The sequence below is a fragment of the Anas acuta genome, chromosome 4 (genome assembly GCF_963932015.1).
Source record: "Anas acuta chromosome 4, bAnaAcu1.1, whole genome shotgun sequence".
Lineage (NCBI taxonomy): Eukaryota > Metazoa > Chordata > Aves > Anseriformes > Anatidae > Anas > Anas acuta.
In genome coordinates, this window is record NC_088982.1 from 43,701,077 (window position 1) to 43,724,585 (window position 23,509).

The 23,509-nt window shown below is 35.6% G+C and overlaps 1 protein-coding gene across 3 annotated transcripts in view; it reads right to left on the reverse strand.

The window, feature by feature from the left end:
• Positions 1-23,509, reverse strand: part of LRBA (LPS responsive beige-like anchor protein) — a 391,035-nt gene that overhangs the window by 305,077 nt on the left and 62,449 nt on the right. For all 3 annotated transcript variants that reach the window (XM_068680931.1, XM_068680932.1, XM_068680930.1), the window contains exons 22-30: positions 23,281-23,473; positions 12,354-13,343; positions 11,227-11,402; positions 9,808-9,961; positions 9,219-9,399; positions 7,825-7,952; positions 7,388-7,495; positions 5,784-5,955; positions 4,723-5,167 (exon numbers count right to left, since the gene is read on the reverse strand). In XM_068680931.1, coding sequence (XP_068537032.1) covers positions 4,723-5,167; positions 5,784-5,955; positions 7,388-7,495; positions 7,825-7,952; positions 9,219-9,399; positions 9,808-9,961; positions 11,227-11,402; positions 12,354-13,343; positions 23,281-23,473 — 2,547 coding nt within the window. The remainder of the gene's footprint in view (positions 1-4,722; positions 5,168-5,783; positions 5,956-7,387; positions 7,496-7,824; positions 7,953-9,218; positions 9,400-9,807; positions 9,962-11,226; positions 11,403-12,353; positions 13,344-23,280; positions 23,474-23,509) is intronic.

The window sequence follows — 23,509 nt, forward strand, 5'->3', positions numbered from 1 at the left end:
CCCATTCTCTTATGTCTCCCTTGAAATACCCAAGGAGAAAGGAAGAATAAGAGAGCCTCAAAACCATGAGAGATCAGAGGAGGGGGGAGGAGGGAAGAGGGAAAAGATGATAAAAAGAATACAATCATTTTGTGAGGAAGCTTTAAAATCAGCTTGGCAGGGAAAAGACTTCAAACGGTCGCCTCTTCAGCTCCTGCAGAATGCAGATTTTTGGGGTGCCAAAGGAGCTGAGCTTCTCGTAACTGCCAGCACCTTGATCTACAGATTCCCCATTCTCGTATTCTGTCCCCACTTGTGCCTGGTAGCCTCAATCTTATAAACAACAACTTCATTCCTTCTACACTTGAAGCCCAAATCACTGACATCACATGTATTAATTCCATATAAAGACAAATTTGATATTTAAGCAAAATACTCCAATTAACCATTACAAAGGCACAGGCATATCACTGAATGACTAACACAAATGCTGATGGAGCCAAGCTAAGCAGCTCACAGACAATGTTCCAAAAAAGATAAACAAGCTTATTAACATACCTATTCTGTAAACTACAGCTTAGCCGTAGATTTACCATGATTTAAGAGCCTATATTCCTCAGAACCCTCAGCATCAGCTTCCTATAATGACATGATTATCGAGTGGTTCCACAAAAAGCAAGAGAAGCCAGGAGAGACCAAAGTTCTTATTTTACATTGCACAATAAAAATGGCAAGCTATAGGTTATGTTTTTTCTTAGACTAACTAATGAGAAATTTCTGTTTTTTTTTTTGTTGTTGTTGTTTTTTTGTTGTTGTTGTTTTTGTTTTTGTTTATCTTAGCTTTGGTTATTTTTATTGCTTTTTTATTTAAATTTGCTTGCATTAGTCCCCCCTTTTTCCTACAAGATTATGGCCAAGTAAGAAAACTCTTGCTGCAGGACCCACTGAAATTGTAACATTAATTCATGTCCCTGGGGATGTTGGGAAAAAGCCAATGAGAGTCTTGAACTTCATCACGATAAACCCTTGGCACCCACTAATCACAAGATTGTATCTTCACATAAGATAAGGGGGAGATTTTTGGCATGGGAAGGAACACACACACCTAGTTGTTTGCAAAGGCTTGCAACCTGGCAGCCTTTCAGTTAGGTTTCACTCACAGAGCTGTTACTGTATACTCTCCAGCTATGGCTGGGAAGTTGATAATCCTTAAGATATGAGGAGAGTTTTGATTTCTGACACAGCATTCCTGAGATAAATGCAGGATCAGAGAGATGCTTTGAAATTCCCAGAGATACCCCACTGGTAAACTGCTAGATGAGAACAACTATCACCAAAGTGATTCTTTTGTTTTGTTGTTTTTTAAAGAAAAACAAGTTAAACAGTAGCTCACGGACCCTGTTTGCTATCAGACAGAGTATATTTAAACTATCACAGAAAGTTAGAGAGCACCCTAAAGCTTGTTTTTCCAAACTTTCCCTACATACTCTCAGTATTTTTGTGTATCCCAGAGATAAAACCTATTATTTCCAACTCTTTTACAACCTCCTGTAAATGGTTTTTCTTTTGCTGGTTCCTTCACGCTATTGTCACTAAATACTGTGCTGTCATTTCAGAGCATAAACTTGTATTTTAAGCAGAGTCACACTACCTAAAGATATAGGCACTTTGAAGTGGTCATGGAACTTTTCTCTATATATCATTTTAAATATAAATATTTCATATATGCAGTTATTCTATCTTTCTGATTAGCTGATTTACTAGCTAGCAACATGCCTCGTCACAAATCAACTTATTTACCAGAGATGCAAGATTGTGCATGTCACTACCAGATTATAATTGTCTAGGGATAAGACTTCTACATCATTAAGTACACTTTTGTCTACCTGACAGGCCCATAAAGGGAATGAAATGAAATAGTAAGCCACTGAGAAACAAAGAACCACTGACTTAAGAAGGTCACATGCAAATGCTGATGGACAAAATATTTTATACTAGTTCATGACCTTCTCCTCACATAGTTAGCCCCTCCCATTAAACACAAAAAGTCAAAGACAAGTAATACCCTCACACTGGTGTGGAGCAGTCAATGGAGACACATAAACCCCTACAAAACTGCTTGCCCTCTGCTCTCCCATTCACAAGCATGTTGCTGCCATACTGCTTCAGTCTACGCACCCCTATCACGATTCCAAGCACTCCTTTCACATGTCTGTATGTATTCCTTCACCAAACTACTTTCCTTTCTGTATCTGACAGAGTAAATATCAGATTGTTCTTGTCTCAAGGTTAAGCAGCGTTCAGAGTTGCAATTTAAAATGGCTGTCTGGCGCTTTGGAGGTGCGAAAAGGAGAGAAGAGTCCATCTGGGACAGTGTGGAGACAGACTGGAAAGGTAGAAGGGCAAACCAGAAAGCAGTTCAACTTTTCAGTGACTTGCTTCACCAAATCCAATTACACCACAGTCCAACTTTTTCGCAGTTCCTATTTCTATCATTCAACAACAAACCATAAGAATTTCCTGAGGACAAACACATGTCAGAGACTAAAACTGCATGCTATTTCACATAAATTGCCCGGTTGTTTTAAAGAGCACAACAGGTATTTGTAAGGAAGTGCTAAAAGCAGCAGGGACAGAGAGACTAAGTTGTAATTCAGTGTCTCTATTCTCCCCATTTGCCCCTTCTGCCTCCGTCCTCCTACTGCTCCCAGAACATTTCCTCCTGTTCAGCGCTGTGAGCAGAACACATTGTTTACTTTGAGACAGAGCAAGTGGACCGTAAGCTAGCACACAACACCTGTAACCTAGCCAGAAAACAAGCACCATCTCTTCCTCCCTTAGCAATACAGAGATCTGAGCTGAGGAGACATGTTAGACAGCTGTAGCATAGCACTGGCAGAGCTGCACTTCTTTCTTCAGTCATTTAAGTTGGCTAGTTTGAGCACAGCAGCCACGGACTGCAAAGACATTAGAGCCAAAGGATATCCATCAATAACCAGGAGATCAAATACTGCTCTGGTAACAAGGGTATAGTCCCACCATACCCTTGCAGAATTGCATATCCACTGCAGAATTTCTGGATATGACTAAGGCTTTGCTAGAGACAGAAATATTATGAGATTGCTTCTTTTGTTCTTTTCTTTTTTTTTTTTTTAATTTACTGTCTTTGGAAATCTTGTAGAGGTATAAGTCGGTAATAGTAAAAGACAATATGGCCTATTATACTTGTGAAAAGATGAGCTAATACGATTGTGATGTAGAGGGCACCAAAATGATCATCAAGAAAGAGGGATTTCAATCTAAAAGAAAAAATAAATGCCCGTTTTAAATGCACTGTACATTTGAGTATTAAGAAAGGCAATGTTTATTAAAGTAAAAGAAAATGAAAAAAGGGTTCTAGCTATTGCAGTAACACAGCAAATCTAAGAGGCTAGGGATATATCTATTGAACGAAGCCTGAAAGATCTGAAGTAGGCCCTTGGCAGCAGACAGATGCATTTTCATAAAGGAGTATGGGAGTATTGCACTGGTGGAAGGACACCTAGCTGATCACCTCCATTGTTCTCAGTCCATTTGTTAGCTATTTATTATTAGGCCAATATTCTTTCGCAGGCCCACAGTAACAGAAACTATATATACATGTAGGTGTGTGATAATGCACATGCTAATCTACACATAATTGAAATTACTCAACTTCAATTTTAGTTAGTTTTAAAGGACACGGGGAAAAATCATTAGATTATGAACCAATTCCTTATTTAGGAAACATAAAATGTATGGTTTCTCTTCTTCAAACTGGGAAAAAATGTAATCAGGAAGCTAATGAGCTGAGTATCTTCTCAAGTGGCACATGACAGCATTAAACTAGAAGTTTATTCATCAGTTATCCTGATATATCATTGATTTGTTGTATTAGTCTTTACCCTGCATATATTTCATCTGCTCTGTCTTACAGTTACCATTAATATGAAGAGAGATAACACCTGATAGTGCAGCAAAAAAAAAAAAAAAAAAGAACACTTGGGGTTTTTTTTCAAATGTAAAGCACTCTCCTGAAGAAGCACCAGTCTATCTTTGGTATTTCTAAAAGCTATCTGCTTGAATAAATGCACCTAATCTATCAAGATTTGCTAAGTATGTCACTGGAATACATAGACACTTCAAATGTCAGAGCACAATGATCATGAGGGAGGATGATGGGGAGAGGGAGACAATTGAGAGGAGAGTTAACAAATGCTATGCAGAGCAGAAGATAAAGGAGGCAAAAAACATCTGAAAGTGCTGCAGTTAGGAATAGGAAAACAGGGAAGACAAGAGAGCAGCCTACGCTCAATCTTTTCTTTTACTCTTGTGATCATTTCTAGACAATTTCTTGGCCCTCTTACCATACTTGCTTCTGAGCTGTAACATGTATGGAGACAGAATAGTCAACTTTTCAAAGAAAAAAAAAGAAGTGATGGCTTTGAGACTTCCAAGTGTAACCCAATTACAAGTCATTTTCCAGCACAACAAAACATCCCATGAATTGTAGAGAATACAACAGTATCTTCATGGTGAATCCATTTGAGGCCAGTGGGCTTTGTAGTCAACGGTTCTACTTAAAAATCAGAGCATCTTGATTATATTAAGTACTAGATGACACTGTACGTGAGAACTGCTGAAACTATGTGTAATTTGTTTTCTATTTCATCCAGATAGCTTAACCAAACTGAAATAGTCCAAATATTTCAGAAGTTACATTACCTGTCAAAGGAATGGAACTGCACATGATGCTCAGCACCTCCATCACCAAGTACTCCAAGGAAGGCTGGTGGCAGAAGAGCAGGATCCACTCCTGTCCCATCACCTGGTGTGCTTACCAAGCTTCTCAGGATGTCTTTTACATTAACATTTTTTGCAGCTGGCACAGAAGTTGCGGGCTTACTATCCTCAGTTTCTGTCTCATTTCTTCCCTCCTGAGACTTATTTACTTCTAATGAGAGAGTGCTAAGTACTTCACTGATAGCATCTGGACCTGCACTGACATTCAGAGGTCCTGCTTCAACACCACCACCTGAACTGTTGGTTTGCCCTGAAGTTGGTTCCTCCCCAAGACCAGAGTCCCTTCTTCGTAAAGATGCTGTACTTTCTGAAACTTCAGTGGAGGCTGAAGTTGAAGCAGTGAGAGCAGCAGATGGGTTTTCCACATCTGTTCATACCAAAGACAGAGAACAAATTTGAAGTTCATTATTAACACGACTGGATTCACCACAATGCTCCTAAAAAAGCAACACTAATAGGTGACAAAGGAAATAACAGTTATAACTATTTCCACTTGCCTACCTACAGATTTAGTATTTAAATATTTAATATGCAACTTGAAACAGAAGAAAATCCTTCCAATTTAAGAAGCATAAAAAGTTTCAACATCTAAAATTTGAGACAAAAGAAACAGAAAATATTGACTCAGTCAAAGAATGAAAATGAATTGATTGCCCTAACAAGTAGCAGCAGAAAGAAAAATGCAGTCTTCCAGTGGACACAAAAAACTGCCAGTCTACGCTTATGCATGCTTGACCTTAAGCAAGGTAGCAATTTTTCTGCAGTAAGCATTCACGAATGCTTAGCTACTTCAGTGAGATTACACACCTCTATTTATAAGATTGTTCTCAGATGAGAAAGAGGGAAATGGGATACTTCCATGTTATTTATTTAGGTGGTTATAAATAAAGCGTATATTTCTGTACAATCTGAAGCGGCCTTCTACAGAAATTTAAGATGCATAAGCCACACTACTACATTTAGCCAAATAACGACCATTTCACCTGTAGCAGAAGTTCCATTATTTTCATTCTCTGATTCCTTGAAAGACTGGCTATGGTTCGGTGGTCTTCTTTCATTCTGGGGTTCCAGAATATCTCTGTATTTTGAAACCATGAGCACAGAAATGAAATATACAACAGCCAAAGCCAAGAACTGAGCCTGTTTACTATCCTCCTGTAGAAAAGGACACACACACAGATTTTCTATTACAATTTCAGCAGCATGCTTATTTTTCTCTAAAGTATGCCCAGCGCTACCATAAACAGACTGAAAGTAAGCTGATATGTCAACAATGGAAGAACAATATTCTCTAGTCACAATTTGCCTCACCCATAAAGCTGGAGAATACAGCAATTGTATTCAAGTGGCACTAATCCCTTCATTTTTCATATATGACAACTTTGACTAAGGTTATGTGCTTTGACTACATGCTTACACTTAGTGCAGGGACTAGGTCCCCTTTATTTACAGGTGTTTCCTCTATTGCATGATTACTCATATTTGCCAAGATATTAACATTTGCTGAAATAGCACCAGGCAAGTGTACTCAAGAAAACTGAAAAAGTATTTCTAAATTATTATACATCAGTGAAGGAAGTGGAATAAGTTCCAGTTATTTTATTTCATCCTCAGATTGTCCATTTGGATGTAGAATACGTTAAATTTGAACAAATGAGGCAAATACGCATTGGCATTACTGGTATAAGGTTTTCAAGATTTTTTTTTTAAATCTTTCTACAACATTTTAACGTGAATTATTCCAACTGCCTCTTCAGGGTACTCAGTCGCTCCTACTGAAAGACAGGAAAGACCTATGCAGCCTGATGTGAACAGACCTAACAATTATTGTTTTTTAAAACTAAAAAAGTGAGAATATAAGATGTGCTCAATTTGAAAATTGCATTGTTAGGATTATTTTAGTTGCCGCCAGTACAGACGATTAACTACCCATTACTCTTTTGCACACTGATACTGTACTGAATGAAGTTTGTTTCAATCAGTAATGCCTGTAAATGTGAAAAACAATAGTTCTATCCAAACTATTCTGGATAGCACAAAAGCCATTGGGTCATTCATTATACCTGCTAAATACTCTAAATATTGTAAACTAAGTTCTAGCATACCAGCTTGTGGCTGATGACTCAGAGCCATTGTAGCTACTGTATTTGCTTACAGAGGATTTTTTTTTAAGCAATCAATCTCAATTTCCTCAATATCAGCTATAAAGTTGCTGACATACAGCGAAGTTATTTTTAGTCGATTCAAGCCAAAAAAGCATATGCATATATACAGCACGTACACCCAAATTGATTCCTCTGAGGGGACATAAAGGAATTACAGATGGCCTCTAAGTCATAACTACCTAGAAAGATACTCATCAAAAAGTATACATAAACATCTTCCTGATACATAGTATATATAAACAATTTGTCTATGTACAGCATGTGAAAGAATATATTTGTACTAGAAACAACATATTTAATATACATGAGTCTTGAAAGCCATAGGCAGAATTCCAGAGAGTCAGTTCAAGTTCAGACAACTGCATTAACACAGCAAGCATGTAGCGAATAGAAGTCTAGGTACAACATAATTTGTAACTCACTATATCTCTGAAAACTACTGCTCGAAGTCTATTAATATCCATGTCCTGCAGAAGTCTGTCATGGTCTCGTATTGGAGAAATTCCGCCAGTCACAATGTCCACTGGACTCTATTTTAAAAAAAGCGCAATTGTTTCAAAATCAGTTTTTAAAATCGTTCTATGAACAATCAAGCATGTACAAATCCCCACTGTACATCATATTAACATAACTAGAAGAACAAAATCACAAATGCATTTCATATTTTAAGGGAAAACAGAAATCTGAAATTTCTTGTGACAAAATTATTTCACCATGGAAGGTTAAATGTGTTCATGTTCTTCAGCTCTATTCAAGTATCAGTAGTACAGTTATAAATTTAAAAGCCTATCCCTCTGCACACAGTAATGATTATTAACTTTGGTGTTCTACAATGTGCTCTTGTAGAGCACATATTTACCTTTGCTGTGGATTTTCCTGTTCCTGTAAAACCCTGCATTGTTTTTTGGTTCTTCGCAAGGTCTCCAATAGGCTTCATCTGTGCGTGCTGTTGACACTCCAAGCAATTTCTTACTGCTACTGCACATACTTGAAGGGAAAAGAAATGTTAGGAATTACCCTGGGAAACAGTATTCTCCATATCCCTTACAGAGATATATAATACTTCTGTTTATTACTTAAGCTATAAAGTTTAAGCACATCAGTAAAAATATTTTGCTTCCAGAAGTTTTACATAGTTGCAAAACAATACTCAAAATACATCAATAATTAATACTAAACTGTTACAACATATAAGTTATATCTAATGAATACTTCAAAGTTATTAAGTTAGCATTATTACATCCTTTTTTCATCCCTCACTGAAATTTTACCATGCATTCAATCTCATGAGCTGGGGAAGGTGAAGAAGCTAAATTTCACAGACTAGCAAGGAAGAAAGAAGTGATACACTAGTGAAACATGTCAATAGTTGTTTCACAATGCTCTTGGACTAAACATTCTTACGTTACATGACATTTTTTTCTTTAAGCTTCAAATTGTACCTGTTTTGTCTTCTAATATTATTTTCAAAGGAAAAAAGAACTACCCCACCTCTATACCTGTTTGCATCCCATAAATCTTGTTCTACCTGCACAAAGTTTTAATTGCCTAGAAAGGGAGAGGAAGGCTAGTTACTGTTGTTGCTCTGAGCTGCTCTGGCACTCATGCAAATTAAACTTTTCATTGCAAAATCTTACAGCATGCAACTGGCATGAATACTCTCCTGTATTAACTGGATGCAGATTGTGATTTTATTACTATTATTATTTTATTTTTAAGTAATGATCACTTTTATTCAATCCTATTAGATACAAACATACTACAATTCTGGATACAGCTACTAATCAGTTTGAATCCTTTAGAAGTTTACATCTCCAATTTTCACTATTCCTTCACCTACTGAACACAAGATTTAAACCTCTTCTCTAAGGTAAACCTGTGAATGTTCACGTTTTTATACATGGTACAAGATTTCTTTTTTCTTAGTGCTCCTGTATTATCAGTCTCAATTATTTAGGGAACTTTGGAAAAAAAAAAAATATTTTCATGGGTAAAATGAAAACATACATCCACAACAGTCAGGCTACCAAACTTACTTCAATCATGTTTTATTTAAACTTAAAGGGAAAAAAAAAAAAAAACATGCATATGCATTGTAGAGTAGAGTAATAATAAAATAGTAAGAGATCCCAAGGCATCTTAGACTCAATTTAGTCTTGACTTAAAAAATAGAAAATAAAAAACAAGCTATCAGTAGCTAACTATTTCATGATAGCAAGCTCCTATGCTTATTAAGTGGTTTTATTTACTTACCTAGACGAAGACATTGTCGCAAAATTCCTCCAGATGACATATTTTTCTCAGATTCAATTTCAGTGAAACCAAGAGAGCTTGCAAAAATTAACACATCCACAAGGTTGATTAATCTCTGGAGAAATGTTAAAGATGCTTCTACTGAAAGTCCTTGAGTCGGCTCAATATTCTCCAATTCATGCTGCACAGAGAAAAAAATTGCAAGCAACACTTACTTCTTTAAAAAGATGATAATTCGTACATATCAAATTAAGAAAAATGTATGTTGGAAGTCTGTTTTCAGTCAAATTCAAAAGTAGCAATTCATCATATTCTAGAAACAATCACTAGTATTGAGATTTAATCTTATTCCAGACCTCTATGGGACAATGAAGCTAAGCGACTTCTTTTTATCTCATCAGGCAACAAGGGCAGACACCCAATTTATCTTAGAGAAAGCATGGAAATAGCAAAGGAAGGAAAGATATTTGTGGAAACACCCCCTTCATATTCCTGTTTCCCAAAAGGACAGATACAGTAATTAATATACTACATAAAGAATGGTGTATACCCACAAGAGAAATTTTAAAATAAAAATGAAATTTCTTACAGTAGCCGATGTGGCAGCAGACAGCAATGGCAATATACCACCACAAGCCATGATCATGTTGTCCATCACTTGAGAGATGAGGTGAATTGTGTTGTGTACAAATATGACATTGTCACTGCTATTCACAAAGTCCATCACAGTTTTTGTAGAATGGCTGCCCAAAACAAAGAAGCAGGTTTCACAAAAATACTTGCAGAACACAGCTTTATTTGTGGTATTTTAGCATCTTTGTTTAAAAAATAAATAAAATAGCTAGAAATAGGGCAGCAAATATCACCAGAAGATTCAACTGATGTACCTTAGTCTAAACCTATCAACACCTTTCCCTTCTGTTCTTAAACTTCTCCAGATTACAGCTTGCTAAAAACATCAAGATGCATGCTTAAACATTATTTGGATAAAGATGCATTCTAGGCTGGTTCTATGGTTATCTGCTATAGCAAAAATCACTGTATCCATCAATACAATAGTTTCCTGGAGGTACAAACTAGATTTTAACTTAAATCTTTGGAAAAAAAGGTTTATTATTAAATATTAAGACAAAGAAATTAAAATCAACAAAACACAAACGAATCCAGTTAAAAAAAAGGAAACATATTCCAAACAAAACCTACACTAGAAACGTATTTAGCTATATCTGAGGACGTCCTGAGCAGTTCATTTACTCACAACTTTAAAATGACAGTCAAACAAAAATCCACCTCAGTTTAAATTGTATTTCAGTCACTTAAAAATTATTTATTCATTCCTACATTCATTTTTATTAGGTCAGTTCAGTTATACAGTTCAATTTAAATTTGACATTCAGTACTAAAAGCTGATAATAGACAATTTTATTTAAGTAAACTTAACTTAAAAATGCAGAATTATTACTGATTTCAAAGTTTCTGTTTTTTACTAAAACCATCCTGATAATTACATTCCAGACCAATTACAAATTCATTTTTAAATGCATATAACTAGAATACTTCTGTTCACAGAACCCTAGTAAAGCAGCAATATGACCTGTGTAAATATGGAAGTAGTAAATAGTACATGTATTTGGGATAGAATTTTTTTTAGTCCATACTTAGATATGTGTAAAAGATGATTCGCCTTTATCAGGAACATGAAAATCATGGTCCACTTGAAATCATCAGGACTGCCATCAGGACTTAATGGTGGCTAGAAGATCAGCCAAAATATAGGTTGAGGGTCTGCACCAATATACATTTAGGTTTGTAAAGAGTCTTTAAACAAAATCTAAGCATATTTGGGTATAGGCCACAGAAGAAATAAGGTTATTGAATATTGAGTAAAATACCAGATGTACAGACTTCAAAGTCAAAGAGTGACTCTGATGCAGTTTCAACAAAACCTCAGGTTAACTACTGTTGAAATGCCTGTCTAGATCATTCCATGGAAAGCACATAAATTTACCTTCTCCACATCTGTATATCTGTTTCAATGGAAAAGAGCAAGTCTGTGAGCAAGCGCTGATGCATCAGTGACCACTTAAACTCAGGAATACGGAACACAGTTGACCTAGAGTCTCTTCTCTGTCCATCTGATGTAGCAGCTAGCTCTTGTCCTGAAGAATCTTGCTGTCTTGAGCTCTGAATACACAATTCGTAGACAAAAAAAAAAAATCCCCACACCCTGGTTATTGGCTTCTATGGCATACACTGAATGGCATTTCACAGAATTAAGAGTATACATACTGCACATTTAGACTTCGCACATAGCTACAAATAAAGTTCAAACTATTACACAAATACTAGTCTACAGCTGCACTACCACACCTGTCAGTCTAGGCATACACAACCAGCAACTCAACCTTACCACAGGGGGAGTATAGGTTGCTGTAGACAATGCTTTTCCTCCTTTAAGGAAGAATGGTGCAGAATGAAGAGCATCCATTAGCAGGTATCTCTGCAGAAGGGAAGTACTCAGATACATGACCATTCAACCATGCAAAGCGGTGAAAATCATGAAAACCACAGCAGTAGACAACAGAAGCCCACATTTCAACTCGCACTTGCATTAAAACGTAGGCTGACATGACAGAGATAACCACATCAAGTTTTAGTTTCAAAAATATGTACTTTGTGTGCCTGCAGAGAAGCCAGAGTAAAAAATATTTTCACAAGTTCCATCAGGATATCATAGAACTTTAGTGTTGCTTTTTTCCACACAAGTACTGTTTGCTTATCAATAATTGTAACAGTTGTGCATATAAGTGATCAGACTGAAAAGAGGTAAGGGAAAGTTAAGTAAAAAAGCAGAAAACTTCTAAATAAAATCATGCCAAAATACACAAATGTTTCTATTCTTCGAACTTAGGAATGGAAGCAGTGACACAAATAAAAGATACAGCTAGCCAAATACTCCACCAACATCCGTAAGTGGCTAGACAAAGAATGCAAGTTTAGAAACTTCACAGTACACAAATTAATAAGAATTACAGCTGTTTTAATTAAGGGTTGAAAGTGTTCTTTACATAACTCACAAAAAGTCCACCTCTTTTTATTTTTAAGCTAGGCACACAAAAGACAGGTAGAAATTACCTCAGGTATGGACCTGGCGGGCAGAGGTGCTTCTAGGCATGTGCTGGCTCTCAGTTCCAGTCTTTCTGTATCTGATGCAACATTAGAAACATCAAGCTTAGCAATTCTTTTTTCAGATGCTCCAGCAGGCTCTGCTACATGTGCATTTCCTTTTTCAGCTGATTTTCCACTAGGAACAGTCTTTTCTTCCAGTTTCTTTTTCCCTTCTGAATCCAGTTGAGTCGCTACTTCCTGAGCTGCAGAATTTGCGGTTTCTGATAATGCCAGTTCTTCTTTTTTCCCATTCATGCCAACATTATCCTGAGATTTTAAAAGCACAGATTCAGATTGCTTCTCTATCGCTTCTTCCTGCTTTGTCACTTGATTTTCATTGGAGCTATGCTTTTTGTCTGTTTCTGCAAATTCTTCTGAAGGTAAAGGCACACTGCTTTCCTCTTTCAAATCAACAAAGTCATCCTCATCCTCCATCTCTACTGTTAATTTTTCCACTCCTTCTGGACTTGCAGGAGTTTCTCCTTCTGAAGTAGTTTTTATTTCCAATGAAGCAGCTACTGTTTCTTCCGTAAGCTCCTGAGGTTTGCTCAGAGAATCTTCAATTGCTTCAGCTAGTCCACTACTAATTTCTGAAACGCTAGGGTTTATTGCTTCTGGCTCCGGAGAAAATTCTGAACTAGGCGTTGCTTTTAAATCCTGTTCAGTCTCCCTGTCTTCCTCCGTTGTCTGTTCGGACACTGAATGTGTTTGCAGGTCACCATCAGACTCACTTTTTTCAGTAGTGGACTCCATATCATCCTGGAAAGAAGAAGCCACAGCAGCAGCAGCTTCTTTTATCTCCAAACACTGTTGCTTTCTTGCGATTTCTGCTCCTTTGCTAATTCCGGAAATTGTTCTTATTGGAGCAGAAGGACCTATTGCACTCTCTTCACCTCCTTTTTCTTGGTATTCCCTGTACATTTGAGAAAGACTCTCTTTGTGCATTTCAAAAGTTACCTAAAAGAACAGAGTTGGAAGTACATTAAAAATTACATACCGATGACCATTTACTCTGAAAAACTCAAAATCATTGTTCAAATCATGGAGTTACACCACAAATTTGTATTGGATGCTGTCCTCGTGATAACATTTAATACAAGGTTAAAAATAAATTTCATATTGCATATATAGCTTCAACCAACAGCAAGAATCTCTTAAGGGTATCTGATATTCCTGACTTAAGTAGTTTTCCTTAAGTAGTACCTTAAGGAAAAAATCCTAGAATGACTCCAAGGACAGGAACTAAGATGTTTACTCAGTTTTAGAGAATATTCCTGGTAGAAGTTAAAACGTTTGAAGTTTAATATTTGTAATTAACACTGGTATTATTTCCTTTGATAATATCAGTCATCTGTGATTTGAATTATCCATGCTACTTGCATTCATTTAATTGTACAGGATGCAAATAGAAATGCAACAATATAACATCCAGAGAATTACCAGATTTGAGTTAGCTGATAATCTCAACATTTTGTAAGAGGGGATGCTTTGTAATAAGTAACAGGGGCACTTATCGTGGCTGAACTTTCACATCATTTTAGCACTTTAACCATTCTCAACAACTGGCAAAGAAAAATAATCTTTTCTAAGCAATTTATATTAAAAAAAAAAAAACTACAAACAAAAAACATCTGACAATGTAGCAGCAAAGAGTCCTGGGGACTGTTAAATGATACCTAAAATTCTGCAGAGGATTTTGCCTCAAACCACTATTCACTCTGACTAAAAAAAAAAAAAAAAGTGAGACAGCCTATAAATAAGCAAATATTTTTTATGTATACAAAACAAAATCCAGGTAGAAAAACGCTCTGTATACATACTGACAAAAGTCATTTGCCCAAACGAATAACTTGGTGCTGAAAAAAAATCTCACTGCTTAACTGAAGCTTTTATTTTTCTGTTATAAAATTTAGTTTATCCAGAGTTACCTGTTTAATATTTAGATTTTTCTCCTGTATCAGAAATGCCTATTTATTCCCTTTATTCTGAGAGAGCTGAGAAACCATAACCTGAGTTCTCAACATTTCCCCCATATAAACTGCAGATGCATATTGTTTTGTTTCTCTTAAACTGTTTTCTTCATCATAAACATTTTCCTTAAACAACTGAGTAGTACATTTTATTAAATATGAATGTACATTTTCTTCTTATTTAAATTCTCAAATGCAGTAGTCAAAAGCTAAATACGCAGGTTGAAAAGGTAATAGAAATTCTAGTTAATCAGAAAGGATTAATATTATTAATTAATGATAAATGTAATTAATATTAATAATGAATATAAATTATAAATAAAATATAATATTAATAATAATTAATATTTTTAGCAAGTTGTGTTGTTAATGTTAGCTCTTTAACAAACTATTTTTTCCAGACATGTTAATGTACTGTAGGAGCAGTATACTTTACTAACACATTATTTGAAGCATGTTATTTGCTCAAGTTGAAATAACTGAAACTTGAGTCTCTAGTAACAGAACTGGGAAATCCTCCTTCTGTTTTAGAAAAAAAGTCTTTCCATACTAGTTTCATATCTGTTATATACAAACAAAAAAGTGAATGGTTACAAAAAACTAAAGATTCATCCACCTGGCACAATGATCTACAAAATATTTGATTGCTGAGTATTGCTAACTAGATTTGGTTTGCTTGCTTGTTTCTAATTTCAAAAATACTTCTTTCCAAATCCCCTCTGAACTGCACCAAAGCCCAGATGTCAAAAACAACCCAAAGTAGATCTTAATAAGCAATGTTAGACATTAATGTTCAAAAACAGAATTAGGCAAAGACGATACTTTTGGTGAAATACATTACTTTACTGAGTAGAAGAAAACTTGACAACTTGAGCTGATCTACAGCCAGCTTTCGCTCTTCTCCCTCTCTCTGTTGATTCCTCCATTTCCACAATTACTAAAAAGCTTTATTGCAACAACTTCAAAAAGAGTCAACAAATGAGAACACTGTTGGCATATACTTTCAACTGTTTAATCAAAATCATCCCATGCTACTCTCTCTCAGGAGAGTTTCCTGTTGCATGCTTTGTTTTTCCTAATAACCTACATGTGCTTGAAGTCAGAGTGGTACCATACGTGTTTGTATTAATTTTGAATGTTAACATGTGAATCATAAGCAATAAGCTGAGCAATTTTGTTTTTCCAGCAAAGTCTGTTGTAAAATAAGTATGAATTGTAATGACTGCTTATGTTAGAGATGCAACCAACTTTGCAGCACATCTTCTTTGCCCGTGTTAAGTCAATAGTTGAAAATACACTGCATGATAGAGGGACACAGTAAAATTTTACAGTCTCATCTGAAACAGGGAACAATGGTTTGGAAGGCATTATAGAGCAACCTCCTGCAACACTCTGAAAACCAAACTGTGCTCTTCAAGATTGTTAATTGCTACTACCAAAAAGAATGTGGCAAGAAGGTCAATACAGACAACTGTTATCTTTACAGATGGGCAATGTAAACTTCTGGGCAAATAAATCCAAGCATAATCTGATGAGAATCTATATTGATTGAAGAACAAAGCAGGAAACCGCAAGGAGAGTGACACTGAAAGAAAATTAGAAAGCACAGAACTACAGGAGCACATCACACACACACAAAAAAAGCCACCTAAAAACGAAAGCCATTTCTACTTCCACCATAAACATCAGAAAGATTTATATCATTTCATAATTAATGGATTGAACAGTGTGCTTCAAATAATGTTCAAATTAAAATAGCGATATACAAAATAAGGCTGACTACCTGTACGACAGCATTTTTCTAACTTGTGTGTCAAGTTTGGGGTTTTCTTTGTACAAAAAAATTAGAAAACATTGATTTGCAAAATCCAACTTTTCAACAAGCATGTCTAAACAGTTCTGCTTACTATATTGAATTGTTATTTGGCTTGATACAGTGGTACTACAATGAAGACATGGAACAAAATTCCCCCACACTTTGTGTCATAGCACTTATGAAGTACACAAGTTTGAAGCCAAACAATACACCCCATTAGAAAATACTTAAGATTAACAAAAGCAGTATCATCAAGAATGTAAAATTAAACAGAAATTGAGATTATTAAATACAAGTAGACAGAGATAATATATAAAAGTATTAAACATTAGGACCTGCAAACCTGCAACAACTGAGAAGACTACTATCAGCTTGGAAAACCTTAAATGTACTTAAGTAAAGTCATTTTTTATTTTCCTTAAGGCCTTTGCAACTGTAAAGCTGATAATACAAAATTAATTACTAGAAATTGTTCTAAATTAGTGAGCTAAAAGGCCAATCATTAATCTTCACCATCATTTGATGGGTAATCCATAGCTGTTTGCAACGCTTGGAATGCATGTCTACGTACTAGTAGCTAAAAACACTTGTGAGCTAATAACTGCAACATTTGCCTTTGCCATTAATTTTAACTTAATTTGACATCCAACATTTACTAATTGGCAAGGAGAAAAATTAGCGTACAGCAAGGAAAAAGGTTAAGATGATTGACATTTGCATTAAAGAACATACAGAAAATATTTTAACTACATGTTAAGATTTTGTCCTTTTTTCCATTATCAGGTGGGCAATTTTGTAGCGTAGAGGCAGGGAAAGTCTCCCAGACAGGCCAGACAATTACATCGCACTGCTCTTTCCTTATAGTCTGCTCAGTGCAAACTAGTTCCTGCGCTGCTGATACCATCAATAAACTCTTCATAACTCCAGAAAGAGTTACAACTTTCTAGATCTCAACAAGGACTTTATTGACCTGTTTTTCCATTTCTCCGTTAGCAACGGTAACTGTTCAAAAGCGGATACTGATCCCCAAACAAAAACAGGTCTGTTTAGATTGGTGGCAGCAATGTCTGTAGATATCAAACCTAGTTTTCAATTCAGTGAAGTGAAAGATATAAAGGTACAGTGTGCACCGTACACTGACTTACAGTCTATAACCTACTGACCTGAGGAATCTCAGGGTTATTTCTGAACAGTTATGTTAGACAGACAAGAAAAGCAAATTCACATTTATTATGCAGGGCACCACATATAAGAACTTTCTAGGAGTCATCCGTGCTGCTTTCAAAAAGCATTCACCGACATAAAAGTGAAAAACAACAGGGTGAAAATTACCGTACCAATACATTTTCATGTTCCTGTATTTTCATCTAAGTAGCAATATTTTATTTATTACTTTTTTTTTTTCTCCTCAACTTGAGAAAGAATATGCATGCAAATAGTTTCTGGAATAAAAAAACAAGTACCAGTCAACATAATTTGTATAAGTCTTAGTTTATCTGAGGGAGAAATTTATATATTGGCTGTGTTTTATTTTCAAATCTAGTCAAGGTATACCTTACTATGCCTATAGTAGGTGGTGTTACATCACCTCACAATAACAACTGGAAACGGCACACCAAACACATTCAATCATTTTTGTTAATGCAATTATTACTTCCAGTTTGTTTAAACTACGAGACATAAGCACGTTATCTTCTCATGGTACTTATTTCCTTTCTATTCCAATTTCTGCCAACATTCCTACAGTTCAATAGTGAAAGTCTCCAGGGAATACTACTGTGCCTTGTGCCCATCTGATGTTTCATTATTAATAAAAATATGTTGTAGCTAAATGCATTGTTTACCACTGTGCATGTTTTAACACCCAGCTAGAGGTCTTGTGCAGCTCTCCTTCTGGTCACTGTTTTCCTACGTGTCCACATGTTGTTGGAAGCCCTGTACTCATGGCACGGAGGTGCTTTCTCTGGTCCCCACAGCCACAACAAACACAGGTAGCAGCAAGTACAGAGGTATGTCTCAAAAACTGCAGCAACTCCAAAGGAGGCCACTAACAATTCTTGGGGCTGCAAACAGTTCCCATCTTCCCATGCTTTTCCATTTAGTTATACAGCTGAGAATACATTTTCTCTTAAGTCCTCTTAGGAAGACTATCTCATACCTGTCTGCTTCTTTTATTTTATTTTTTTTTCCCCACCAGAGTTACTTCCCCTGCCCATGTGTTTCCCCATTTCTTCTTTTTGAGGCCTTTGGCATTTCTCAACAGAAGGTAGGTATCTTTTATACTTTCTTCTTTTAGGGCTTCAGCGTAGCTCCATCTACTCACCTGATCCTGTTCTTTCCTCCTCCTAAGTTCACAGTCTACTTTGCTCGCTCTACTCCTACCTCCCATTTCAGTCTTTACTTTCAGTTCAATTTAATCAAGTTTTAACATCCTACCTTTAGCCATGACGTTCCATTCACCCAAACTGAGTGAACAGTGAGATGGAAGAGCTCCGCATTAACCATACATGCTGCATTCATAAGAGCCCATCAGTGGTTTATATCCCTCCTTCCAACTATTCTGCCTGCTGAATAATGAAATCACTTCCTTCTCAGGGGCACGGATCAGGAAAAACCTTTCCATATGCCACCTACGAAAGAAGCTCTAGCAAGGGAACAACTAGGAAAGGACAACTTGATCAGGATCACAGTTTGAAGGGAGGATGCACGTTCTACTCATGAAGTTCTTTCTGCTCACCAGAAATCAGGTGGTTTCCCCTGAGATTTAGATCTACAAAAAGCAATATTTTTATGAACAGCTATTTACACCATAAGAATGAACCCCATATTTAAGTATTTCAATCCTGCTACTGTAAGTAATTTGTACCTCCCCTAGCTTTGCTTCCGAAAACCTACAGTAATACAATAACCCCCTTGACTAGCTACCTCTGCTTCTCCCTCAGGACAATGCAGACACACTTTTCAGATGAAGAACATCTGAAGCCTTCAAAATGCCTTAAACATTCCTGCCCCCACCACTGTAGGAGACCCTCTCCTAACCAGGGGAAAACCATTCTCAGCAGCTCAGGAATGCCAATGGGATTTGAACTCAAGAGATGCTGATAGACCGTTACTTTCTGAAACTACTGAGCCATGTCTCCTCTACAAATTCAAGTTTTTTTTGTCGTTGTTGTTGTTTTTAACATTTCCATCATATATTAATTCCTTCACCACCTCATCATTGCTGCTTTTGCCATTTTCCTGCATCTGACATAGTGATGAAAATCAGGCAAATACAACATATGTAAGCCCTACACACAGTTTTCTTTCTTTTGCATTACACGAGTGGGGCACCTAAAACCATACAAATTTACTTAACACTTACCAGTGTTTATTACAATCATACTTTGGACTGAAAACTAACAACTGTGCAGAAATACACTGTATTTTCAAGTAGTAATATTTTAAGATTATACTTCTCTCTATTTAGATCAGTGAACAAAATAATAAAATATTTCCACTTAACAGACAGTAAAATTGTAGTATGCACATATTAAAATTTCTGATTTATACTCAAAATTTTTAGAGCTACTGAAAAATTCAGAATTTTCCCAAATGTTTCTCTTTAACCAAATCACACGATAACATGAAGCAACTTCTTAAGTAATAAAATACATATAAGAGCCCAAAATAAGCAAACGTTAGCTCTTTCCAGTAGTTTAAAACCCTGAAATAATTTAGGAGCATATTATACTGCGTAAATCATTACATTTTTTCAAAACTTGGGGAACCTGAAAGGTCAAAAAGGCAACTTGTCCACTATTCTTTACTTGTTTCCTATTATTAACCACTAAACCATTTGTTCTTTTCACCAAGCAACACTAATACAGGAATGAAGTCTAGAGCCTAGCTGCCACGGTTATAGTGTTTAAAAAACTCAACTTCTTCAAAGCTTTCATAAATTCAATGCTAGCTGATTACAACAAACCTGAGTTTTGATTTAATTTTTTCATTAACATTTTTATTGATCTAGAAGCCACAGATGAAGCACATTTGTATGCAACATGTTAATACTTGAAAACCAGTAAGAAATATAATATGGAAATAGCAGAATACATGAGTAATATTAAAAAATTTGGCTTTAAAAAGGTTACACACACCTTTTAAATTCTGCGTGCAAGGAAACCAATGTAGTGCAATTATGCTAGAAAAGCCGTTGCTGCTTATAAAACGTTGTGCAGCTGTTGGAGGAGAGGGTTACAGTGACAAACAGCTTCCCTGCTACAAAGGTGGCAGGAAATCTATCAAACTGGACAATAAAATTGCAATTGAGTTTCTTTGGCTTTTTATAGCAGCTGCATGTATCTTGATGTGTAGCTCTGCAAAACCTATCCAATTCTGTAACACTATTCCTTTATATACTAGTTCTTTATCATAGAATGGTGTTATAAATTAGTGGTAAGAAAGAAGCAAAGGGCTGTAAAAAGGAAAAATAAGCAGTAACCCAATACAATTAGAGATGAAATAATAAAAACACAAATTGGTTATTCTCCTAGCAGTGTTAAGGAAATATTTTTCTTCCCATAACTCCCGCATTACTTTGAAAGCATACTAGAAATCAAAAACATCTGAGATGCACTTAGCACCTAACAATTTGCCCTCTGAATTATGTCTATACCATGTAACATATGAGTCTATTTTTGTGATTCTACATGAATCTCAATATTGGTATAACAGGATACAAGAATATTATAAATAAATAAAATTAGACAGATTAAAAATTCATTATCATTAGATATTGATATACAAGGACATCTTCAAGTGATTAGTAAGGTTTTGCCACAGAGCTTTTTAGCAATTCATCGTGATTTATGTTGATGTAATTAAAAGACAGCTATGAAAAATCACCTAGCTTTTTACTGCTAGCTGCATAAAATGCAAATATTATTTATTAAAAACCTTAAAATAGTAAATGCATAAAAAGTTGAAAAAAATCCCATTTTAAAACCTTTGATCATCGCAGTATTATTCATCCTGCTGTTATTAAGCTAGTTTTTGGTCGCTTTTGTTGTTTAATCATTTTCCTTTGTTTTTGTTGAGGTGGATAATATTAGCACCAACGTCCAAACAAAATTATCTCCCTCAAATTCATTTTAATTCCTTCAAAATTACTATATGGTTCTGCTGCTAGCACTGCCTGAAATCGCACACTTCCAACCTTGCCATTGTTCAACTTCCTCCAAATTAGGTTGGAGGAAGAAAAAATCCTTACATATTAACCAGAAAGCCAACAAGTCAGACTTGGGGAAACTGATACAAGAAGTTAATTCTACTACCAAGGATACCTTGCTATACCAGCATGCCAGGAACTGAATACGAAAGGAAAAAGCACATCATATTCTCACTTGCCATGGTACTGCATAAAAACCATACACAGCCTTCATCGAAAAAAGGTCAGAAGTATCATAACCTGTATCTCATATTTTTGGTATTTTGTAAAAACAGATCTCTTGTCATAATATTTGTCCACAGGATCACTTAAAAAAAAAAAGGCAACAACAAAAAGATTTAAGTCTATGAACTCTAGACCATTGATTAGCCACGTTAAGTCACTAAATCAAGATACTGACAAAAAATCTATATTATTACTTTCATATAGAAGCCATTTGAATGGGATTTCATACATTGAGTTATCTTACAACTCATAAAAAAGTTAAAGAATAGAGCTAAAGCTTATAGAATATGAAGAAGGTAATTTTTAAATTCAATACACCAAAATCCTGTATAACAGAGGTAAAAAGGTGGTCTTCCTTCACCTCTCTATCTTTTCCCAGGGGTAGTTTCCCAGCAATTCCAAACAAGCACAGAAATGTTTTAAATTATGCCAGTTTCTGTAAGAGTACATCAGGGATCTTCACACTGGCTACAGTTTGCCATTGAACAATATACTTCACCTACACCCTCTGTGTCTTGAGGTAAAGAGAACAAACAGATTTGAGGACTGCACAGCCAACAGAAAAGATGGATGATTAAGGGTATTTCAATAACTAAAATTGAATCTCTGTAAAGGGTTAAAATTTGGCACGTTATTCTTCACACCTGGAATCCATTTAGCCAAGTGCCTGCTTAATGATATTATTCTATGCACTTTTATTATACAGATTTCTACATTTGCGTCTCCATAGCCAAATAACCACAATCAAGCTATGCATATTATGAATAAACAGAACTGCCAAATAACAGTATTCTTACTGTCTACAAAGACCAACTTTCTTTGGAGTAATTCATACAAAACAAGGACCCTCAGAAATGCTAACGATTCCTTAACATCATAAAATGATCACTAGGATTCAAAGACTTGCAGATGTTCTCTTTTTACGTGGTTAAGTTCCACGCATTTAGAAAGATACAATTTAAAGTTTAAGTCATCTTCAATAAATATTTCTGATAAACCATAATTATTACAAGGCTCACATTGGCCTCAATTTTTGGTTAAGAAAAAGGTAGGGCAGTTATATTTTATATTACTGTTATTTGCTTGGAGATTCACAAATAATGAGAATGTAATTTTAGTTGCAAGTACAACAAAAAAAAGAAGGCGGCTAATAGTTTTTCTCATACTGCAAGGATTTGCGTTCTCACTCTGCATCCCATGACAGCTTAACAGCTGAAGCATCTGTCTTAACTTTGATATCTTTGCTTTTTACTGGTTTGTTTTAGAGCCTTTTCATGTTGCTTAAAGGTATTTTTATGAATAGATATCGTGCGCCCCCTTGTGTTCATGCCATTACTGAAAACCCACACCAGCACTAAAATTATTCAGAAAATGCTCCTCAAACGGTTCTCACTTTCCAAAATATTTGTGCCATTTTCTGTAAAAATCAATACTCTAACTATTTCAGCAACAACAAAACATATTTGTTTTAAGTGTTCAAATAACAAAATTAATACTTATTTGTCAAATATTTGAAACATTTATATCCAGTAACAGAAACAAACCTTTTTTTTTTTATTTATTTTAAATACTGATCTCCACTACGAGACTATCTAATTGTATGATCTACCACTTTAAGACATGAAAAATAATTATATTGCATAACAAAATTTCCCAACTATTTCAAACACTCACCTTTGAATGTGTAATAGACAGCGTATCCACCCAAACACGCCAGCCACCCCACTCATATTTGATTGCATGGTAGAGCAGAATTCGAAATATGGTATACACCATCTCAGTTATCTTCTGTTCCTCAGAAGTCTTAGGATTAAAACAGCAAAGAGAAAGCATCCACTCCTGCCAGACAGAGCACTGCAATAAACTCCTGCAAAATACACATACATTATTAAATCAAATTTTA